At 45.3% G+C, this 24,078-nt stretch overlaps 1 protein-coding gene across 4 annotated transcripts in view; it reads right to left on the minus strand.

The window, feature by feature from the left end:
* Positions 1 to 395: 395 nt before the first annotated feature.
* PLAT (plasminogen activator, tissue type) overlaps positions 396 to 24,078 on the minus strand; it is a 336,360-nt gene continuing 312,677 nt past the window's right edge. For 3 of the 4 annotated variants that reach the window (XM_075858921.1, XM_075858922.1, XM_075858920.1), the window contains exons 5-15: positions 17,550 to 17,681; positions 16,557 to 16,667; positions 14,777 to 14,951; positions 12,516 to 12,607; positions 11,090 to 11,261; positions 9,863 to 9,948; positions 9,586 to 9,778; positions 9,372 to 9,508; positions 6,730 to 6,870; positions 6,134 to 6,282; positions 396 to 4,941 (exon numbers count right to left, since the gene is read on the minus strand). In XM_075858921.1, the coding sequence (XP_075715036.1) occupies positions 4,774 to 4,941; positions 6,134 to 6,282; positions 6,730 to 6,870; positions 9,372 to 9,508; positions 9,586 to 9,778; positions 9,863 to 9,948; positions 11,090 to 11,261; positions 12,516 to 12,607; positions 14,777 to 14,951; positions 16,557 to 16,667; positions 17,550 to 17,681 (1,556 nt within the window). In that variant the 3' untranslated portion in view covers positions 396 to 4,773. The remainder of the gene's footprint in view (positions 4,942 to 6,133; positions 6,283 to 6,729; positions 6,871 to 9,371; positions 9,509 to 9,585; positions 9,779 to 9,862; positions 9,949 to 11,089; positions 11,262 to 12,515; positions 12,608 to 14,776; positions 14,952 to 16,556; positions 16,668 to 17,549; positions 17,682 to 24,078) is intronic. The other variant, XM_075858923.1, reaches the window with a different exon arrangement.

Here is a 24,078-nt window from a genome sequence, read left to right on the forward strand (position 1 = left end):
AGATTTAAAGTTCTCCTTATATTTCGGATCTACCCCTGGCTTTGGCTAAAAAAAAACAAAAAAAAAAACTGCATCAAAATGCCATGTGTGAATCTGGCCTTATTACAATTCTTTTTCTGCTTATGTAAATTAAAAACTATTTAAGCGAGTAGATATGCATGAAAAAAGTAATTTTTTTACAAAAAGAACCATCAGTGTCCCTCTTATGGTATCGGTATGGATATCTGTCAGCATAGTGACGGTGTAGGAATAAATGGCAACGTTTTGGAAAGTTGGGTGATAGCCCCTGTAAATACTGTAATGGTAGACAAATCGGTCGTAACCCAGCTTTCCCAGAAACCGATATAAGTAGCTGAATAAAATGTTTAATAATTTGGTGGATAAATGTACACAAGTCCACACCAAGTAAAACTTTATTAGTATTATCTTCATACGCTCATTAACAGCTTCCATAGAGCTCACCAAGCCCGGATCTCATACAAACACCTATAGAATAGGACACGTGAGGGCACACCGTTGAGATCCTGCTGTTGGGTTCTTACAGTAATGTAATACACCATTGTGTACCCATACATAATAGATGACTGTCACCTGATCGGGCAGGACCCAGTGACGGTCTTCATGCCTATTGATGACATCAAACGTGGTCCAGAGATACTGATCTTTATAACATGTCTGCGTGGGAACACCTCTTAAATGTTGACGTTGGTCTTGTGACATGCGACCAGCGTGGTGGTGCAATCTGAATGCCTTAAGTGACCAAGACAGACTTTTTGCACCTCGAGGAACACTTCAATAGAAGTGAATGGAAAAATTTGGTCGAGAGTTGCAAAACCATTTATGACCCAATTTACTTTTACTGGAGTGTGAATGTCATGCCATTGTACCTAGTGGGCTCAAAGTTGCAGTCAAATACAATTTGGGCACAATTTCATACCAAGTTGTATTGGATTGCACACATTTTGTGCTGTGCAACCTAAGGCTATGTTCACACGGGGTATTTTGCCGAGTTTTTTGACGCGGAAATCGCGTCGCAAAACTCGGCAAAAACGACACGAAAATGCCTCCCATTGATTTCAATGGGAGGCGTCGGCGTCTTTTTCCCGCGAGCAGTAAAACTGCCTCGCGGGAAAAAGAAGCGACATGCCCTATCTTCGGGCGCTTCCGCCTCTGACCTCCCATTGACTTCAATGGGAGGCAGAGAAAGCGTATTTCGCGCTGTTTTATGCCCGCGGCGCTCAATGGCCGCGGGCGAAAAACGGCGCGAAAATTGGCGTGCAGGGAGAGGAAAATCTGCCTCAAAGTTCCAAACGGAATTTTGAGGCAGATATTCCTCCCCCAAAATACTCCGTGTGAACATAGCCTTAAAGTGTCCTCCCTGAGCCCGAGAGGGGAAAAGATAAGCAATTTCTAGGGATTACAATATGTATAGTATGAGAGAAAAAAAAGTTCTGCTTTTCTAGCAGCGCCACTTTTGTACATGGACCGCATCTGGTATTGCAGCTCAGACCCTTTCAAGTGAACATGTGCAATACCAAGCACAGCCCATGTACAAAGGTGGAGCTCTATTGAGATATAGAGCAGACTCTTTGTTTCTAAACCCCTTTAAAGGGTTTTTTCCACTACTTTAATATTGATGACCTATCCTTAGGATAGGTCATCAATAACAGATCAACGGAGGTCCGACTCCCGGATCAGTTTATTGAAGGCGCCCTGTTGCTTCGGTGAGTGCCTCGGCTTTAAAGGACCCCATAAAAAATTAAAATCTGGTAGGTTGACTATTTCCTTTTTGTGCAAGTCAGGGGAATATCATCCCATATGAAAGTGGTCGTTAAACAATATGGTATTTGTCAAATAAAATTGTACCTTTTATTGTAATTCATGCAGACTATAAATGATTTTAATATTGCCCCTGCTGGGGAAATTTAGTATTACATGCCGCCATTTAATGGGTGACTATGTAATAGGTGGTCATGCTCAGTCCTCCAGAGTGGTTCCCCACTCTGCTTATACAAAGGGGTCCCAAACGGAGGACCCATCCCTCTATGACACTGGGACAGCCTAAAGGCTTCATAGTAAAACGTATCTATGAGTAAAATAACACACTTCATACATCTAAAATATTCTAACAGATTCACTTCTAGTAATAAAATGAGTCACATGCTCACCTGATAATCACGTTTGTTCAGGAGTACATGTATACAAATAACATACATACATATAATACCTATATCTCGTAACGCCAGGTAACATACATGTAGATTTATCAATTTGTCATGTGAAGTTTCCCATACACATTCGATCACTGTTAACGGAGCCTGTCCTTTTTTGGCAACAATATAATATGTATTGGGGGGCTGCTAGACAACCTCGGGGTTAAATAAATCGGCATATTCAATTGTTCCTGCTGCCCCCTTAGGCAAAGTTCACACTATCATTGTATAATCCGTTACTCTGATCCGTTTTTACATCAGAATAAGGATGAAAAGGAATCCAGTTAAAAATCCCATTAAAAGCAATGGGATTTTTTTATTGCATCCATTAGCGTCCGCCAGCATCCAGTCATCCGTTTTTTTTCATGGCGATAAAAGTGCAGAGTACAGGACCTTTTCTCTGTTCAAAAAAAGGGATGTCTAACGAATTTTATCATGGGTGTCAATGTAAAACGGATACAAACGGATTGTAATCCATTTGCATCCGTTATTTTTCGTTTTAATGGGATTTTTAACTGATCTGTTTTTCTCCTTTAGGCTAAGTTCACACTAGCGTTGAGCTCCGTTTAGCTCTCTTCCGTCAGAGGAAGAGATGAACGAGAATCCAAACGGAAAGCGGCTCTTTAGAAAGGAGCCTTATTCTGATCTAAAAACGGATCAGAGTAACGGATTATACAACGCAAGTGTGAACTTAGCCTTGCTTGAACGCTCATGTTAATGGGGGCTTTGCTGGCCTATTTTTTTTAATAGAAATCTTGCATTACAGTGGAGGTTTGATGGAGCGTTACTGCAGGAGAGGATTGTAGAGGGTACGATAAACCGCAACCTTTCACGATCATTGCATCATGGTTGCCTTGAATTGCACTTTTAATGCTTTTCAATAGGACACATCAATGCGCTATGAAGCAAGCAGAACAGTCAACATGCAGCGCAAACCAGCCCTCGGCTTGGGTTGTGTTCACATCTGCATCATTTGCAGATTCCGTCAAACTTAATGGGAAAAATAGTGATGCATTTAGTGCAAAAATGATGAAAGCTAACAGACCACATTATAAGTCAATGTGTCGGGAACTGATGATATCCATTGGACGTCAGATCCGGCACTGCGTCCTGGTTTCCGTTATAAACAGGATCTAGGAGGCAGATGTGAACAGAGCCTACGGAGAAAAACACCATACCTGGAGCATGCTGCGTTTTGATAAAAGTGCCACTCAAACCAAAAGCACGTCAAAATGCTGCTGTCTTATGTGGCCATTGTGCCCCATCAGGCATGACTACTACCCCCAAACCTTTTGTAAGTACACCCTGATGATACATGACTGTCACCATTAATATTATCTCTATACATTGCCTGCGTCTGTCTTCATTTACCTCCCAGCAATACACAACTGTTGGACCGGATCTGTTGCTGTGTGACCACGTGTAGTCAGAAAATCTAGCATCTTTTTCAGTATACTATAATTAACTTTTTGTTGTTATTTACACATGCTTTCTAGTTTGCAGCTGTGAAGTTTATAAAAAAAAACGTCTGTTGCTACCTGGAAACCATCAACAAGCAGGCTAGCTGCTACTGCCATGTATTATTATGATTATTATGTTGACTGTTTCTATTCTAATTACGTACCAAAGACATACATGGCACAGCTCAGCTAACGTATACATGATACTCATTCAAAGGTTTGTCCACAACCGGACAAATGATGACCTATCCACCGGATAGGCCATCAGTACATGATCTGTGGGGGTCCGACAGCCGGTCCAGCTGCCCCCGGGCGCCGGACGTCCATGCCCGAAGCAGTTGGCTCCGGTCACGAAATAGCAGCCGAGCTGCAGTACTGCATCTCTGCTCCTAATCGAATGAATAGGAGCAGATCTGCAGTCCGGCAGCATGGCCGCTATGCAATGTACGGAGCCAACTATTTCGTACAGTAACATCCACAGCCAGACATCTCTGTGCACTCTAAATAGAGATTTATAATTAGAATACCCAATCAATCAGCAGCTTACTGATGGTTTCCAAGTAGTAACATAAAGTACAATATACAGTTTATTAGAAAAATGCTAGATTTTAGGTTTGTGGACTATAGAGTCAAGGCACATATTGTCTCTACAGTGTGGAGATTGCATCAAAGAAGGATCCTTCCACTGCTTGCTTTATCAATATGACTGAAAATGTATCAGTCAGTATGGAATATAAACGACGATTGGGTAATTGTTACATATTCCAACGTTTCTTCCAGCGTCAGCGTAATGTTGATCCATATAGATCTATAAGATCTCTTTGTTCTTACAAGACTTAGTGTCACCTTGGAGACTCCAGCTGAACGAGCCCTCGGAACAGGAACTGGGAACCGGTCTTCAGAACATTACTCGTCCTTGCCTCAAGTCCTGCTCTGTGTCATTTGTAAGATTAAATATATAATATAAAAATCATAAATATCCATTATACCTATTGCACGGCTTAAATCTGGCCCCTGTTAGTAGTGACTGGGCAAAGTCTTTGGTCTCTGACATTTCCAGCAATGTCTTTAGTGGTTTGAATGGAAGTGTCCGTCAGGCCTCAGTTCAACTGAATGCCTGTTTTTTGCTGTATCCAGTCAATATAGCGAGTCACTCGGGTGTAAACTCCAGGCTTGTCCTTAACCCCGCAGTCCTCACCCCAACTGATGACGCCCAAAAGGTGCATGAGGCCATTAATGGGGCACACAAGTGGCCCCCCGGAATCACCCTGCAGGGAAGAAAAATGATATCAGAATGAAATCAGCTGATAGTCGCAGATCTGTTTCCTGAAACCCCCGAAGATCAGCTGATATGTCCGGAGGAAGCTGTGGCTGGAAATACATTTCCCTGCAGCGGCAATTGCAGAGAAAACGTATCACTAGATGACGCCCATTCAATTAAAGGGTAACTAGACTTTTAAATAAACTTTTGACATGTCAGAAGTTTTGATCGGTGGATGTCCGAGCACTGGGACCCACACCGATCGCTACAACGAAGCGGCAGAAGCGCTCGGGTGTGCCGCTTCTTTTCCGTTCGGCTTTCCTTTTCTTTCACTTGAATGGGAGAAGGCTGTAATAGGGGAAGTGGAAGATTCGAGCTGTGAGCACTGCGGCCACTTCAAAACAGACGATCGTCGGGGAGTGCCGAGAGACAGACCCCGATCGATCGATCACATATTGATGGCCTTTCCTGAGGATAGGCCATCGATTTCTTAGGTCTGGAAAATCCCTTTAACAGCAACTCCATTATATAGTGCTACTGTGAGAAATTCATTTGCTTGGCGTACAGCTGAAAAGGACATGTGGTTGACGCATTTTGAGTAGAGCCTAGTCTGATCTCAGCCAATCAGCTCTGCTGAGAATACTGCTTACCATCTCTATATGGCCAAGTTCACATTTCAGTTACGGGCAGCGGGCACCATGAAAGAACCAGACGGACTGCAATATTAGTCATTGGGGTCCGTCAGGCACTTGCAGTATTTGTTGTGCGATGTATCTGCCACTGCGTTGTAGGTTCCATCATAAACGGAAACCATGACGTAAATGTGAACAGAGCTTTAGCTGAAAGCAGCTGACAGACAGATAGCGGCTCACAATTTTTTTTCCAAATATCCTCTTCATCTGGATGCCAGGCACAGTACCCAGCCATCCAAACTAGTTCTGCCAGCTGTATAGTGGTGGTGGTGTGGGGGGGGGGGGGGGTTCATAGCACCCACTAGTTTAACCCTTTCCACGCTAAATGACTGAGGTGCTTTTAAACTAGGTCTTTCAAAAGCAGATCTATTCTAGGCGTTTATGGATGCTATATGGGAAAATATGGACATTGTGAAGATATTTTCTACATTTTGGGAATTGCTGCCATTTTCGGAGCATAAGTACAGGTATGTGATTATAACTTTTAGAAATGTATGAAGTAGTCACCTGGCAAGCGTCGTCCTGGTTCACTGGATCACCCGCGCACAACATATTTGCAGTCACAGTTCGGTTGGCTAGTTGTTTGGAGGTGCATAACTTGGCAGGATACAGCCTTACACGACCATCTTTTAGCTGTTTGGAGTGAAATGGAGAATCTGAAAACAAAGAGTTAAAAATATAGAATTATTGATAAAGGCCAGAGAAGGTATGAAGGACTACTGAAAACTCAGTACTGTTAACTGGGTGAGACCTAATGTAAACAGGAGGAGGAGGTGGTGGCGCTGTTGCATTGATGTGTACAGAAAATATTCTCCACAACTGTGGTGAAAAGTAGTACTGCAATAAATGGTAGACCCTCACTTTAATCACCAATATCTTGACCAATACATTATATAGTATTATATTATTTTAGGTAACATACTATTTCATTATATTATTAAAATATTGTATATTTGGATTCATTTTCATACATCCCCTTTAAGGGTCGATTCAAAGTTTTAACAGGTGCCATTCGACATACAGAAAATTACATCTAAATATGGTCAAAGCCATCAGAGGTTGTGCCCTATTTTTCCCTAGTTTGATTATTGTTGTTTCCTTACTACGTGTATGTTTCCCAAATCCAGAGATTTCACATTCTGTCCAGTCTGGTAGTGTCTGGTCCCTGACGGGCATACACGCTGGTCGAGCACTGTCCGTATCCATAGCACATGACTCAGAAGAAGACTTGAGATTTAGAAGAGCTGTAAGGCATGAATAAACACAAGATATATATCATATGTGTATCCCCAATAGGTAATAAATGAGGCAGTACTCAAATATTTATATACATAGGAGCAGTTATATAGTATGACTGTACACAGAGGACACAACTATCAAGGTCTAAAGCTATTGACTTGCAGGTTAGCTACCTATAGGTGGCACCAGAGACAGTTTTCTTCTTTCCCGATTAGAGCTAATTTGCATACTTTTCCCAGGAAGCAGTACCTTTCAGGGTATGTTCACACAGAGTGTTTTCAGCCGTTTTAAAAATCGGAAGCAGAACGCCTCCAAACATCTGCCCATTTATTTCAATGGGAAAAACGGCGTTCTGTTCCGACAGGTCGTTTTTTACGTGGCCGTTTTGAAAAAACGGCTGCAGAAAAAAACGCCCGCGAAAAAGTGCATGTCACTTCTTGAGCCGTTTTTGGAGCCGTTTTTCATTGACTCTATAGAAAAACAGCTCCAAAAACGGCCGTAAAAAACGTCTGAAAATCAGAGGCTGTTTTCTCTGAATTTTCAGCCCTCAGGATATGTTCACACACTAGACTAAAAACGTCTGAAAATACGGAGCGGTTTTCAAGGGAAAACAGCTCCTGATTTTCAGACGTTTTTTAAGCCACTTGCGATTTTCGCAGAGTTTTTTATGGCTGTTTTTGGAGTTGTTTTCTATAGTCAATGAAAAACAGCTCCAAAAACACCCCAAGAAGTCACCTGCACTTCTTTTTCGCAGCGTTTTTTTTACGTGACCGCTTTTCAAAACGGCCGCGTAAAAAACAGCCCATCGGAACAGAATGCCGTTTTTCCCATTGAAATCAATGGGCAGATGTTTGGAGGCGTTCTGCTTCCGTTTTTTCGGCCGTTTTTCGGGCGTCCAAAATAGGCCGTGTGAACATACCCTAAGGCTGGGTTCACACAGAGTTTTTTGCCGGAGGAAAATCCACGGAATTTTGAGGCAATTTTCCTCTGCCTGCACGCCGATTTTCGCGGCGTTTCTCGCCCGCGGCCATTGAGCGCCACGGGCATAAAATGCAGCGAAACACACTTTCTCTGCCTCCCATTGATATCAATGGGAGATGAGAGGCGTAAACGCACGAAGATAGGGCATGTCCCTTCTTTTTCCCGCGAGCCGGTTTTTCCGCTCGCTGGAAAAAAACGCCTCCGCCTCCCATTGAAATCAATGGGAGGCATTTTTGGCCGTTTTCCGACGCGGTTTCCGTGTCAAAAAACTCTGTGTGAACTGGCCCCAAGACTCCCTACACCAGCTGGATCTCCACAAGGCAAACCAGTACCTTCCAAGTGCAAGGCCTAAAGCCTAGAAAGAATATCTGTGATGGCTACCAGGAATGCAATAGACATTTCCAGGCAATCTGACTAGGGGGGGGGGCTGGTGTTTTTTATCACCATAGACGGGTTGGCACCTTTCAGAACACTCTACTGGAGCTCTACTGGAGTATCTACTAGCGCAGTCTGTGAGAGACTGTCCTCAGGGAGTGATGTCTTCTATAACATACCTAACCAGATGTAAATTATAGATGTGAATGTGGTCAGAGCTACTTCTGGGTCATACTCTGATATATGAAATGGACGGTCATTTTGGACCCTTGAGCCACCTGTGGGCCAATTGATAGATGGTCTCCAGTGTTGGTGGGGTGTTTTGTCTCAGTATCCCTCATAAACAGATGGGACCTACGATAACCTAAGGTGCATTATTAACGCACGTCAATGTTGACGGAATATGAATTTTAATTGGAAATAGGAAGTTCAGAAGGAAAAATTGAAACCAAATCTGAGATTTTGAAATAATATCTTTCACTAGCTCAATGTGCAGGTACTTACATGCAGAGGTTTAACTTGACGCTCCTAGGCCTAAATGCGAAATCCGTAACGGTGCCCCACACCTACCATGTGCCATTTATAATACTACTGTCTTCTTATATGGTAGAGGGACCTATGAGCCCCTCAGGCACCCTGGTGCCACTGCTTCCTCGGCACCCCCTATGACTAAGCCCCTGCTTAAATGGACTTATGGACTTAATGTGTCTGGACCAATCTTGGAGGGTTGGCATCTAGATTGCGCTTAGGTAAGACCTAAACTATGAGAATTCATCTTCGACATCTTTGGTCTTTGGGAGGTTAAAGATGTGAGTTTTATTTGAAGGGCCATCATTAAATCAATGAGATTCACTTTTAAAGAGACTGGGAGATAAAACCTTGTAAGACCTAAGGAGTCACAGTTAAAAGGGTTGTATTAGATTAGGAAAATATGGCTTAATTGTATCTGAAACAGCGCCACTATTGTTCATTGGGCTATGTGAGGTATTGCAGCTCAGCCCCATTAAAGTAAATAGGGCTAAGCAGGAATAGCAGACATGGTCAAAGGACAAGAGTGGGCCTGGAAGAAAGCAGCCATGTTTTTCTAATGTCATACAACCCCTTTAAGACTGGACATAAAAGGAAGAGTGTTCTGAAAGTGTATGCTCACCAATGTCATTGTCAAAGTTAGAATCGTTAAATTGGGGGTGAATGTACAATCTTTCCACTGTGAAGCTTTGTTCCTCCTTTCCTGGGACAATCTGCAATGTCCGCCCCAGTTTGACACGTAGTCGATTCGGAAAGGATCTGTAAAGAAATGCTGTCAGTGATGAGACCTGACATCTATTCAGCATCATCTATGGTCACACAAACCAAATACTCACTCTTCATAGAAGCAATGAGCGGCTGTCACCACCCAGCAGGGGCTGATGAGTGTCCCTCCACAACGAAAATACTCAGTACCCCTAGACACACGAAAGATGGCCGCCATCCATGGGTGAGACGTTATATGTGCAATTCTACCTGCAGCTATTCGAAAGCGAGAATTTAGCTGGGGTTGGCGGATTCCACAATTAGCTGTCAAAAAGGAAACAAAGAGCAACTTATTTAGACAGGATCTGTACTGCTTTTCTGCTACCCAAATCACTCAATGTCACTTACTGCATTGGGGGACTTTGCACAATTCCCAGGATGTTTCAGTGCCGTTCATCACATGACACCAAGGACGGACGTCATTGTCCGGATTCCTGCAAAGTACATAAGATCAAGCGGTTTAAGATTAACAATAATCTAATAGAGTTTTCTTGGTTGATCCTGTTTACAGAGATGAAATTAATATTTTGACCTCCAAGAATCCAAGCAGCAGAAAAAGGGTTAAAGAAGACCTGTCACCTCTCCTGACATGTCTTGTGTTTATGTGCAATACTTGTATTCCCCGTTAAATAAAAATTATATAGAATTTTTTTCTTGTGCCGTTCCTCTGTTATTCCCTGTGGAAATGTATGAATAAATTAACAACTGGGCATTACCTTTAAGCTAGTTAGGGGGCGTGTCCTTACGCACTCTAACACTGTCCAATCAGTGCTAACAATGTCAGACTGTGTAGGGACATACCCTATTTAATAGGGGAATGGTAGCATCCGGTTGTCAATTTATTCATACATTTTCAGGTAGAATAACGGAGGAACGATAATGCAGATTTCTAAGAAAAGTTGCTTCAGAATTGCTATTTTATAGGGGAATACAAGCATTTACTAAAACCAAAATGATTTTACAAGGAACTGCCCTTTAATGCCCAAATTAAAATACCAGAGACCAAAGGCTATGTTCACACTGGTTGGTTTTGTCATAGGTGAATGCGTCACGTATTTACTGCAGGGTCTGGGGCAGAAATGATGTGCAGTGTCATGTGCCGCAGATCCATCTTTTCTATTCGTGGGAATAAGAAGCATCACATATTTTTGGGCAAAAATCTTTTACACGCCACAGGCAAAAATCCACAGGGATAGTTTCCGCAGCATGGGAAAGGGGTTGCGGAAACCACATACAAATGCATTGGAGGAGAATTGCCATCAGATCAGAGGAAATCTGTGTAAAAGCCAACTGTGAACGGGCCTAAGGGCAACTCTAAGAGGAAGTAATCCCCGTGTGTGACACCAGGTGGTGCTGCAGAGCTGCTCTCATTTCTACTGCCAGTTTAAAAAAGCAAAAAGTATGGTGGGCCATGCACATTCCATATGTTAGACTCTTGTCTTTAGATTTTGAGAAGATCCACTGACAATTAAATATGTATTGGGATAGCAAAAGTATCCTGTGGTAACAAGGGTGAAGAGAAGACCCTGAAACCATTACATGATATACAAGCCCTGCCCAAAAACCTGCACTTACCTGCAGTAATTGTGGCTGCCCAGTCCTAATCTGCGGGCACTACTTTGCCATGCACTAAACTGCTTTCTCTTCAGCAAAGAGGAGTCCCAGCGCAAGCAGCTGGCACCAGATATGGTGGTACTCCACAATCCTCGATATGATGTCCCTCGTTCAGAGTGACAGTCTGTTGTTTCTGGTCAAGAGAAATATCTTTATTATATCTAGGACATCTCATAATGATCATAATAACTAAAGCAAAGATACACTGAAAAACTAAAATTACCACTATTGACCACTAGGTGAAGTCAAATTACAAAGAGTTTCCGATCTTCAGATGATTGCCATATATGATTCTTAAATAAGAAGGTAAATATTTAAAGTGTACCTAGGTACATCTAATGTCTCACCTGTCACCTCTCCTGACTTGTCCGTTTTAGTAAATACCTGTATTACCCATAAAATAATAATTCTGGATCATTTGTCTTTAGGATTCTGTGTTGGGCCGTTCCTCTGTTATTCCTCTTAGAAATGAATGAATAAATTGACAATCCTTGTAAAAGAGGCGTGTCCTTACACAGTCTCACGCTGTCAGCACTGATTGGACTGTGTTAGTCTGTGTAGGGATACCCCCCCCCCAACTATTAACACCCAGATGTCAATTTATTTATACATTTCTAGGAGGAATAACAGAGGAAAGGAACAACACAGAGTATTTACTAAAACAGACATGTCATGAGAGATGACAGATCCTCTTTAAGGCTCTGCTCACACTTGCAGTTTTACTATAGTTCATAATGGCAGCCACCCCGCTCTGCCGGATCCGTCATATGATCGATACGACCAACGCCTGACAGACCCCGTTGATTTACAGTAGGGTGCCGGCGACGGGAAACATTGCGCTGCATGCAGAGCTGAATGGAGCATCTGATGGCAGTGTGAACCGAGCCTAAGGGCGCATATCACATCCTTGTGACGGCCGTTAAAACAATGGCCGTCACACAGACTCATATATTTCAATGGGGCCGTTCACACGACTGTCGGGTGCATCTCAGATGTGAATGTAGCCTTAGGCACAGAAAAATATGTCCTAACAGGATTTGCTATAATCAGAAACCAAACGCATCTATTTGGAAATTCCTGGCACACATTGGCATAGGGGATTGCAGAGGTAGCAGTTGAACCCTGGCCCTGTTGCGTACACGGGTCCAATGGCCCCCGTGCCCGGTATAATAAATGGCTCATGGTAGGTGGGGGTCCTGTTACAGATTCTGCAGTTCCACCTCTGTGTATCCCTATAGAACTAGGTAGATTTGCCATAAAGGTGTATTGACAATGAGGTGTAATAATTCAATCACTGCACATAATTGCTGGAAATGCCATTGTAATACTATAAGCTGCTTCCTGGTTGTACGACAATGGGCATTCCCTGGGCTGCTGTGGCACTTACTTGCTTGGCAGGCTGGCACACTGCAATGATCCCAGCTGTACTTCCCATTCTTAAATATATAACACCAGGGACTATTATCACCATCCGGATTCCTGTAAAAGAAGAAATCATTTTAATCTAGGTGTTGCAGCCGATTCCAGTTCAGGAGTTCATAGAATTTTATGGTTATATAAATATCTTATTGTTGGCCCGTCACCAAAATGTTTTCCTGCCTCAGAATTTCGGAACAGAATCTGCTCCTTCCACTAAATATGCCAGGCTCGACAGAAGTGTCAGGAACATGACCTGCTCCAAATCGTCCAAGGGTGGGAATAAGAACTTCCCTCAGGCCCTGTTCACACAGTTATTTGCAGACACAAAAAAATGTAACAAACAGAAACCTATGGTTTCCGTTTGTTTCAGTTTAGATTCCGTTCATGGGTTCCCCTGACGGAAAGCTCAGACGGAACCCCGACACAGATGTGAACAATGGTCTATCTCAAGAATAAAAATATAGATCATGGGTCCTCTAGTAAAATATTCATAAACAAAAACAGTAGAAAATAAATAATGATGTAGTTCCTGTTATATACAAAGTGCTGACATATCCTGAAGCAGTGTATAGCAAAAATATTAATTCAATATGCAATTTGTAACAGTGGAGCTTACAATCTAATGTCCCGCAAATGCACCCACCTGCCAGGCACCTGAGAGCCCTACTGACCTACTACTAGTATAAAAACAGTAACGTCTATAGTAATCTGTACATATATTGGTTATATCGTTTATTACCCTAAGGGGGGATTCACACGAGCGTGTATTCGGTCCGTGCGGGCCGCGTGGTTTTCACGCGGCACGCATGGACCAATACAAGTCTATGGGGCAGTACAGACAGTCCGTGCTTTTTGCGCAGCGTTTGTCTGCTGCGCAAAAAGCGCGACAGGTTCAATAACTCTGCGTATTTCGCGCATCACGCACCCATTGAAGTCAATGGGTGCGTGAAAATCACGCGCACCACACGGAAGCACTTCCGTGGGACGAGCGTGATTCGCGCAACAGCAGTGAAAAGGATGAATGAAAACCGAAAAGCACCACGTGCTTTTCTGTTTCCGAACATCCAAACGGAGTGTCTTTGCGATGAGCGAAGCCGGACAAGCGTACCGAACTTCACCGGGTTCGGCCAAACTCGTTTTGGCCGATCCCGGCAAAAAAATTATCGGTACGCGACGTCAGGAGATAGTCACTGTCCATGGTGCTGAAAGAGTTAAACTGTTTCAGCACCATGGACAGTGACTAGCGATCCCAAAATACATTAACCTGTAAAAAAAAACCGAAGTTCTAACTTACCGATTACTCCTGTCTCCTTCCTGCAGTCCGACCTCCCGGGATGACACTTCAGTTCAAGTGACAGCTCCAGCCAATCACAGGCCAAGCACAGGCTGCAGCCAATCACAGGCTGCAGCGGTCACTTGGACTGCTGCGTCATCCAGGGAGGTGGGGCCCGATGTCAAGAGAGGCGCGTCACCAAGGACGCGTCACCAAGGACGCGTCACCAAGGCAACGGCCGGGAAGTTCTCGGTAAGTAGGAACTTTATCTTTTTTTTTTACAGGTTTTTCGCTGTTGTGTTCGGCATTCACTGTCGAGGGTGCTGAAAGATTTAGCTCTTTCAGCACCTTGGACAGTGACGGGCGTTGACAAGCCTCATCTCTATGATGCCGGCTGCGCGAAAATCACGCAGCCGCGCATCAGACACGCATGACACACGCAGCTGTCAAATGGTTTTTGCGCTCGCAAAACGCTGCGTTGTTTGCGCGCGCAAAAACGCAACGTTCGTGTGAATCTCCCCTAACACTGCTCAGCCGATCATGATCTTATGCAAGGGGTTGCATAAAATTAGAGACACATGGCAGTTTTCTTCCAGAAACAGCTCCACTCTTGACCATAGGCTGCATCTGGTATTGCGGCTCAGCCCAATACATGTGACTAGACCTGAGCTGTAATACCAGACACAGCCCATGGACAAAAGTGGCGCTGTTTCTAGAAAAAGGAGCCATGTTTTAATAATGTCATACAATCCCTTTAATTGTGGGGGACGGGCGCGAGTATTAATTTTCTTTGTTAGTGGAAAAACCCTTTAAAAGTTGAGAAAAAACAACTAAGATCTTAACCATGGGGCCAGCAAAAGGCTCCATGTAAAACAATACACCTTCTGTACCAATATTTTCCTACCAGTAGGGGGCAGTATACACATGAGTCATATTGTGGTGTTACACATTAGTACCTGCAATAATTGTGGTTTCCTAAGCCAAGTTGTTGTGCATCTCTGCACTGAGCGTGGTACATCTTCTGATTCAGTGCCTGGGTGTTCCAGTTCACACAGACTGCTCCGCTGTTTGTCCGGCTGTAGTTTCCACGGTAGGACTGTCCTGAGCCCTCGTAGCAGGAAGCCAAATTATCTGCAATGTGTCAATGAGATATTAAATATCATCAGTATAAAGACGTACTAAGTATCATATATGGAAGAGATGGGCCCTATAGCAACCATCAAAATGGGCCCCTCACTATGGTAGTTTTGCCACCCAGTCAGAAGGGTCTGGTGTTTATTTCCCCTGCCACATCCTTTCCATGCCCTTGTGGCAATTCCCCACACGCCTGCTAACAATGCGGCTCCTTAAGGGTTTGTTCACATGCAGTGTTTTCAGGCGTATTTCGGGGCGTATACGCCTCAAAATACGCCTTGAAAACCGCTAGTGAAACGCAGACAAACAGCTTCCCATTGTAAAAAACGGTGCGTAAAAAAACAAAACGCTGCGTATAAAGAAGGAGCATGTCACTTCTTGAGCTGTTTTTGGAGCCGTTTTACATTGTGTTAATTGAAAAACAGCTCTAAAAACGTCTAAAAAAAAAAAAAGCCTCAAAAAACGTTTTCTGCTTCAAAAACGGCTGAAAATCAGAGGTTATTTTCCCTTGAAACCAGCGCCGTAATTTTCAGCCGTTTTTAATTCTGCATGTGAACATAGCCTTAGGCCTTATTCACACGGACGTGTCCGTTTTGCGTGCGCAAAAGGTCCGTGTGTCATCAGCATATGGTGCGCGGTTGCGTGATTTTCGCGCAGCCGGCATCATGATGACATTCTGGTTTTCTGTTTACAAACAGAAAAGCACGTGGGGGTTTTCTGTTTTCATTGATTCATTTTACTACTGTTGTGCGAATCACGCGCGTCACCCGGAAGTGCTTCCGTGTGCCGAGCGCGATTTGCACTCACCCATTGACTTCAATGGGTACGTGCATTGCGAAACACGGGCAAATATAGGACATGTCTTGCGTTTCACCCAGCGGACATAGGCTGCATGAAAGTCACTGACAGTCTGAACGGCCCCATTCATTAACGTAGGTCCGTGCGACGCGCGTGATTTCCACGTGCGTAACACGGACGTATTATACGTTCGTGTGAATAAGCCCTTGGAGAGAGGAGTCCTGTACAGATTCTCCACCCAATATTAACCCCTTCCCACGAATTGATGTACTATTATGTCAATTACGTGATGATACGGGTACTGGAATCTGCGCAATCCCCAGCGTGGGACAAAAATAAATAAATAATTAAATAAATGTTATTTTAAAAAAAAAAGTGTTCAAGGTAAAAACAACGATACTTGTTTCTATTTAGAAAAATGCACTTATTGTGCAAAACTAGTCAAATGTTTTTAAAAATTGGTATTGCCGCCTTTGTAACGACCCATATAATCAAGATAAAATGTTATTTATGCGAGTGATGTAAAAGGAAGTAAACCAATGAATTCTATAATTATACATTCAGATATTCAAAAATATAACTTGTCCAGGAAAATGCGATGATGAAAGAAAAAAACCCCACTGGACCCTGAAGGGATTAAAGGGGATAGGCCCCTCTTTCCAAGGGTCCCATAGTAACCCCATGGCCTGCCTCCATGGTATGTGCGCCTTTGCTCTGCATCAATGCACAGTGTAGCCAGTTCATTATCAGGGTATAGCGGTACTCAGCATCTTTATATACAATATGGCACCCCCCCCTACATACCTATTTCACAGTGCTCTCCGGTAAATCTGCTAAGACATTTACATAGGTAATTTGGGGAGTAAAGCGCCTGTAGACAACGTCCTCCATTGTAACACTTGGTCTCCGCGCATTCTGTTAAAAACAACATGAGAGAGAATTAATTTTATTGTCTGTCCCTAGTCCATCCCTATTGTAGTCAGGCGCAGTTATGGAAAAATATACTTTCTCCACACTCAGCGGTTAGAAGGTTTAAGGCGGGCATTTAATCTCTGCTGGATAGTTGTTCCATCTACAGCTGTTCCCATGACAGCCACTCCTATGACAGCCGCTCTGTTCTCCCCTCCCAGAACTGCAGTCTGATATAGTGATTGGTATTTGAAGAAGACATTTTGTATGGCACTCCTGATATAAGCTGCCAGCATGAGTGCGTAAAAGACCACTAGACATCTGAGGTATTATATATAAGATTAGAAAAACAAAAAGTCTGCTTTTTTTCCACCAGCAACCCTTTTTTGTCTATAGGCTGTGTTTGGTATTGCACATATTCATTTTAGTGAGGCTAAGTTGCAGAACCAATCACATCCCTTGAGTGGCGCTGTTTCTAGCAAAAAAAAGCAGAGCCTTTTTTGTAATTTCACGCAAGCCCTTTAACCATATCGACCAGCGACTGTTAAAGACACTAAATGTCTAGGCACCAGAAACTGGGTACTCGAATATCAGTAGGGCACTTACACACATAGGAGCTGTGATAGTTGACATTTTGATAGCAAGGCATTGAGTTTTTATTGGCTAGCACTGACATAGTCAGTAGCATTGTACAAAGGTTCAGATCTTCTTTGGACAACCTCGTTAGCGTGAGCAGCTCCTGCAGTCCAACTTATTGTAGGACACATGAATAGAGATTGTCCAACATACGCTGCCCTGGTCAGACTTGAACCCACAGGTCCAGTGCTTCAGACACCACTTGCTAAGTTTGCAATCATTCCTGTATCCATAGTGACATTTTATCTTTACCTATGAATGGCACGCTGTGACACCTGCGCCGCCCCTCTTCACAGCGACAGAACTCCACCCTCCGACCAGCTGGACGCATCCAGGTGTCTCCAGCTGTGTAGATTCTTCCTGATGGTTTTTCCACACACACAGCTGTAGAGAAAGGAAAAGTTGACAAAATTACCATTTTCCAGGCTTTTTCCTGAAGAATCAATTCAACTGGTCCCTTCATGATTTGCCTGCTACTGCCTTCCTCTTTTATCAGATCACACAGGCTCATAAAGGGATCAAGCGATTCTGATAATAGAAGTATATACCGGAGTTGCTTTTTATGGTCAGTGCTAGCTCTACCTAAAAGAAGTACAACCTATACTAAGTTGTTGTAAACTTGTGCTGGAGCTCATGAAGTCCATTATGCTAATCTACCAATTATACTTTTTCATCTGTGACACCCACTTTTTTATGAATAAATATACTGAGAGTTTGTCATAGCCCCATCCTTGTTACCTGTATCACTAGTTACAAATATAATCATATTTAAAATCTTTAAAGAAGACCTCCAGTGGAAACACAACTTTCCATGTGTATATATATATATGTATCGTCCACAACCGCGGACCGCTGTTCCTACTCACCCCTCGGTGGCCGCGGCCATGGATCTCGGAGCGCTGGCCGACATCTTCCTAGGAGACGCCAGCACTCACTACCACTCTGCTCTGCTGCGTCTAGTAGGGCCAGCGCGCACATTTAAAAAATCACCAATTAGCCCATGATCACCCTGGACTATAAAAGGGGCACTACCCTTCTACTCCTTGCCTGAGCGTTGTTATGTTTTCCCATGTAAGTCTTAACAAATGGTCCCTTAGTGTTATCCTTGCCCTACTACCTGTTCCTGTATCCTGTGCTGTGCTGGTTCCTGAGCCCTATCGAGGGTTGGAGTCGTGTGGCATCCTCTGCCGTCAAAGTTCCATCTGTGCAGAGCCGCTACCACTGTCTGTACTATTTCAGGTACCCTTGTGCTGGATTTGTATTGATTGGGTACTCTGTTGTTTGGCCAGATGCTACTCCGCTATGGCGGTGCGGCCTAATAGGTCCACATACCCACGGATAGTGACAGTACGCTCAGGCCATGGACCCCGCTGGTCAACCGAAGGCCATGACGACGTCACAAGCCATGTAGGCAGACATGCGAGACCTTCAGTCACGACAAGACCAACTCCTCCTGGTGGTGAACGCCATTGCACATCAGCTGGATGCGCAAGCCGCAGTCACAGCACCCTGTTCTGCTGTTCCTCCTGCTACACCTCCTGTCAGTACCAGTGCCGACCCCCGCTGCTCCCTGCCACTACCTCCTTGCTATGACGGAGACACGAGGTCCTGTAGGGGATTTCTGAACCAGTGCCAGATCCAGTTCAGACTACATGCAAAGGTCTTCCCCTCTGATGACGCAAGGATCGTCTTCATAATCTCTCTCCTTCATGGCAAGGCCCTGGCATAAGTGAGCACCGTTTGGGAACATCAGGGACCAGAGACCCGTGACTTGCAGTGCTTCTTACAGACTTTCTGTACTATATTTGGGGAACCTGGGAGAGTTTCTTCTGCTGCTGCATCCCTGCTGACCCTACACCAAGGAGACATCTCCGTGGGCAAGTATGCCATTCAGTTCCGTAGCCTGGCTGCAGAATTAACCTTGAACAACGAGGCCTTGGTGGCTACATTCTGGCAGGAACTGTCTTCTGGGATTAAAGACGAGCTTGCCGCTCGCGATCTGCCACCTACCCTGGATGATCTCATTCTACTAGCCACCCAGATTGACATGAGGATCCGGGAGCGATCCCAAGAGGTTCACCGGGAGAGAAGATTCCCTAGGCTGGCTCCTACTTTCCAGCAATCTCTACTGTCCACATCAGTTGTTCCATCAGAGGAGCCTATGCAGGTGGACCAGGTCAAATTGTCTACCCAGGAGAAACAACGCAGACGCACTTCAGGACTTTGTCTGTATTGCGGCCTCGAAAGCCATGTTGTACGTTTGTGTCCCCAGAAGCCAAAAAATCTCCAGTGCCTAGGATTGGTTGGAGAGACAACCCTGAGTGGAACGGCACTAAATAAAAAATTATCACCCAAACTGTCCATTCCCGTGATCATAGTGTCTGGCGAGAAGACGCACCAGGTCTCTACCTATCTGGACTCAGGATGCGCAGCAAACTTCATCCAGCAAGACCTACTGGATCATCTCCAGTTGCCCACTGTTCCTCTGGAGATGACTTTGGCCGTTGCCTCGGTGAATGGTCTTCCTCTGCCCGATCCGATCGTGTCTGAGACCGAGCCACTGAAGCTCCAAGTTGGAGTCCTTCATACTGAACTGATTACCTTCCTTGTCTTGCATAAAACCGTCAATCTGGTTCTACTGGGCCTGCCTTGGATCAGGTTGCATGCTCCAGTCCTGGATTGGAATTCAGGAGAAGTTCTCCAATAAGGTCCCAAATGTCCCCACCGCTGCCTGTTACAGATCCATCCCATCCAGCCTCCTCTGCCTCAGTATCACCTACTCATTTTTCCCAATTTGCAGACGTTTTCAGCAAAAAGGAGACTGAGATGCTTCCTCCACACCGGTCTTATGACTGTCCGATTGAACTGGTTCCAAATGCTTCTCCTCCCATGTGGACTGGTATATCCTCTCTCCTTGCTAGAGACTCAATCCATGTCAGCCTATATCAAGAAGAATCTGGAGAGGGGTTTCATACGAAAGTCTTCCTCCCCGGCCCGGTTCTTCTTCGTTAAAAAGACCCTGCATTGACTACCGTGGGTCTCAACCAGATCACGGTCAAGAACAAATACCAGTTGCCACTAATATCCGAACTGTTTGACCGTATACGAGGAGCAAGGATTTTCTCTAAACTGGACTTGCGTGGGGCTTACAATTTGATCTGAATCTGTCAAGGTGACAAGTGGAAGACGGCATTCAACACTCAAGATGAGCACTACGAATACCTGGTGATGCCCTTCGTTCTCTGTAACGCTCCCGCGGTATTTCAGGAATTCGTCAATGATATCTTCCGAGATCTCCTCTATGTCTGTGTTGTGGTCTATCTCGATTATATTTTGATTTTCTCTTCAGATCCGACGACTCATCGTAGGCATGTTCGTCAAGTTCTGCTGCAATTAAGGGAGAATCGTCTGTATGCCAAGCTGGAGAAGTGCGTCTTTGAAAAAAATTCTCTGCCATTCTTGGGCTACATCATCGCGGATCAAAGTCTCAAGATGGACCCGGAGAAAGTAAAGTCCATCCTGGAATGGCCACGTCCTCAGGGCCTGCGGTCCATACAGCGTTTTTTGGGATTCGCCAACTTCTACCGGCAGTTTATCCCAAACTTCTCATCACTCACGGCTCCCATCTCTACCCTTACCAAGAAGGGTGTGAATGCCAAACTGTGGACTCCAGAGTCAGAATCTGCATTTAATAGCCTCAAGAGTGCCTTTACCTCAGCCTCAATCCTCCATCATCCGGACGTCTTCCGACAGTTCTCCTTGGAGGTAGACGCTTCCTCTGTTGGTGCAGGTGCACTCCTATACCACAGAAACTTCAACGGAAAGGCAGTGGTGTGTGGCTATTACTCAAGACTTTTTTCCTCCGCTGAGCGGAATTACTCTATTGGGGATCAGAAGCTATTGGCCATCAAATTGGCGCTGGAGTTGTGGAGAAATCTGCTAGAGGGCACAGCTCATCCCATCCTGATATACACCGACCACAAGAACCTCACTTATCTCCAGTCAGCTCAACGGCTAAACCCCCGTCAAGCCAGGTGGTCGCTGTTCTTCACTCGTTTCCAATTTGTATTCCACTACCTTCCTGTTGATAAAAATGTGAGGGCTGATGCCCTATCCAGGTCGTTTGAAACAAAGGACATTGTGGAGACCCACAATGTATCAGAAACCTGTCCTGCATTATTACGGCTAATCCACTGCAAGTTACAGACATCCCTCCGTGGAGGACTTTTGTGCGATTGGCAGACAGGAGGAGAATCCTTCGCTGGGGACACTGCTCCAAACTCGCTGGACATGTGGGTGTTCGTGAGACTCGAGACCTGATAACTCGTCATTTCTGGTGGTCCACGCTGCCCAAGTATGTTGTGGACTTTGTCTCTTCCTGCACTGTGTATTCTTCTAACAAAGTTGCTCACTCCAAGCCCGCTGGTCTGCTCCAACCTCTGCCTGTGCCCAACTCCCCCTGGCAGCATATTGCAATGGACTTTGTCACAGACCTTCCTCCCTCAGCAGGATGCAATACGGTCTGGGTGGTGGATCAGTTCTCCAAGATGGCTCATTTTGTTCCGCTGACTGGCCTACTGTAGCGTCCATGGCCGCGGGCCGTCGGGTTTACTCACCTCCCGACGCCCGCAGCCATGGATCCGTGAGCGCTGGTCCCCATCTCCTTCCTAGGAGACGCCAGTGCTCACTTCCGCTCTGTTCTGATGTGTCCCGTAGGGTGCGCGCGCACGCTCGTGCCCGGCCTTAAAGGGCCAGCGCGCGCACAAAGGAAATCGTCATCATCATCAACTGCCCTGATTTCCTGGTCTATAAGAAGGTCCCAGGCCTTCTGATCCTTGCCTGAGCATTGTTAGTCTATCCCAGTCTGTCTCGCAAATGGTCCCTTAGTGTTTCCCCGTTCCAGTTGTTACCCGTGCCCTGTTACCCATTCCTGTATTCCGTATTGTTCTTGTTCCTGTGCCTACCAGTGTTGGAGTCGTGTCTACTGCACCTGCTGTCGTTTGCCACATGCAGTATCGTTTGCCACGTCCAGTGTCGTTTGCCACGTCCAGTGTCTACTGCCACGTCCAGTGTCTTCTGCCACGTCCAGTGTCTTCTGCCACATCCCGTGTCGTTTGCCACGTCCAGTGTCTTCTGCCACGTCCAGTGTCTTCTGCTACATCGGATACTGCCCGCCATGTCTGGCGCTACCTGCCGCACCGGCCTCCATCCGTTCTGAAGCCACAACCACAGTCTGGACTAGTTCAGGTACCCAAGCATTGCTATCTGCTATTGACTTTAGTATAGATTGTGACCTGGTCAGCTGCCTCCCCGCTATGGCGGAGCGGCCTAGTGAGTCCACATACCCTGTGACCGTGACACCTACCTTCTGCTCCTCGACTGGCTAATATCTTCATTCAGCACATCTTCCACTTGGATGGCTTGCCCCTTCATAGCGTGTCTGATCATGGGGTTCAGTTCACCTCGAAATTCTGGAGAGCTCTCTGTAAACTACTGGATGTGAAGTTGGACTTTTCCTCAGCCTACCATCCCCAGTCCAATGGTCAAGTCGAGAGTAGTAACCAGTAGTAACCAGATCATGGAGAATTATCTTCGTCACTTCATCTCCATGCAGCATGATGACTGGGTAGAGCTTCTTCCATGGGCCGAGTTCTCATACAACAACCACACAAGTGTGTCCACTGCTTCCACCATGTTATTCATTGTCTACGGCCAACATCCACGAGTTCCTCTCCCTGTTTCAGCTACTTCCCAGGTACACGCATCTGACTCTGTACTTGGGGACTTTCTGCAAATCTGGCAACAGACTCGGTCCTCCATTCTGCTGGCAGTCGATCGCATGAAGCGAAAAGCAGATACTAGGAGAAGAGAGCCGCCACAGTTTCTTCCATGTACCAAAGTCTGGCTGTCCTCAAGGAATATCCATTTGAAGGTGCCTTCGTACAAGTTTGCTCCCAGGTTCCTCGGACCCTTTGAGATACTACAACAGATAAGCCCTGTCTCCTATAAGCTTCAGCTGCCTCCTACCCTCAGAATCCCCAACTCCTTTCAAGTGTCCCTCCTAAAACCTGTGGTCCTGAACCACTACAGTAAGACTCCTAGTCTCGCAGTTTCTCCCAGAGGTTCATCCGATGTGTTTGAGGTGAAGGAGATCCTGGACTGCAAGAGGGTAGGAGGAAGGACTTTCTATTTGGTGGACTGGTGAGGGTTTGGTCCTGAGGAGAGGTCCTGGGAGACAGAAGAAAACCTTAATGCCCCTACAATCATTAAGAAGTTTTTCTCTTGCTCTGGTTCCAAGAAGAGGGGGCATAAGATGAGGCACATTGTAGCGTCCACGGCCATGGAACGCAGGTCCTACTCACCCCTCGGCGGCCGCGGCCATGGAACTGTGAGTACTGGCCGACATCTCCTTCCTAGGAGATGCCAGCACTCACTTCTGCTCTGCTATGCTGTGTCCCGTAGGATGCGCACGCTCATGTAAAAAATCACCAATTAGCCCATGATCACCCTGGACTATAAAAAGGGCTCTGCCCTTCTACTCCTTGCCTGAGGGTTGTTGCGTTTTCCCATGTTAGTCTTAGCAAATTGTCCCGTGCCCTATTACCTGTTCCTGTATCCTCTGCTGTGTTGGTTCCTGAGCCCTATCGAGTTTTGGTGTAATGTTGTGGCATCGGTCATGCCTGCTGTCGTACACCACGTTTGGTGTCATCTGCCACGCCTGATATCCCCCGCCACGTGTGGCATCCTCTGCCGTCAAAGTTCCATCTGTGCCTAGCCGCTA

The sequence above is a fragment of the Rhinoderma darwinii genome, chromosome 3 (assembly GCF_050947455.1).
Source record: "Rhinoderma darwinii isolate aRhiDar2 chromosome 3, aRhiDar2.hap1, whole genome shotgun sequence".
Classification (NCBI taxonomy): domain Eukaryota; kingdom Metazoa; phylum Chordata; class Amphibia; order Anura; family Rhinodermatidae; genus Rhinoderma; species Rhinoderma darwinii.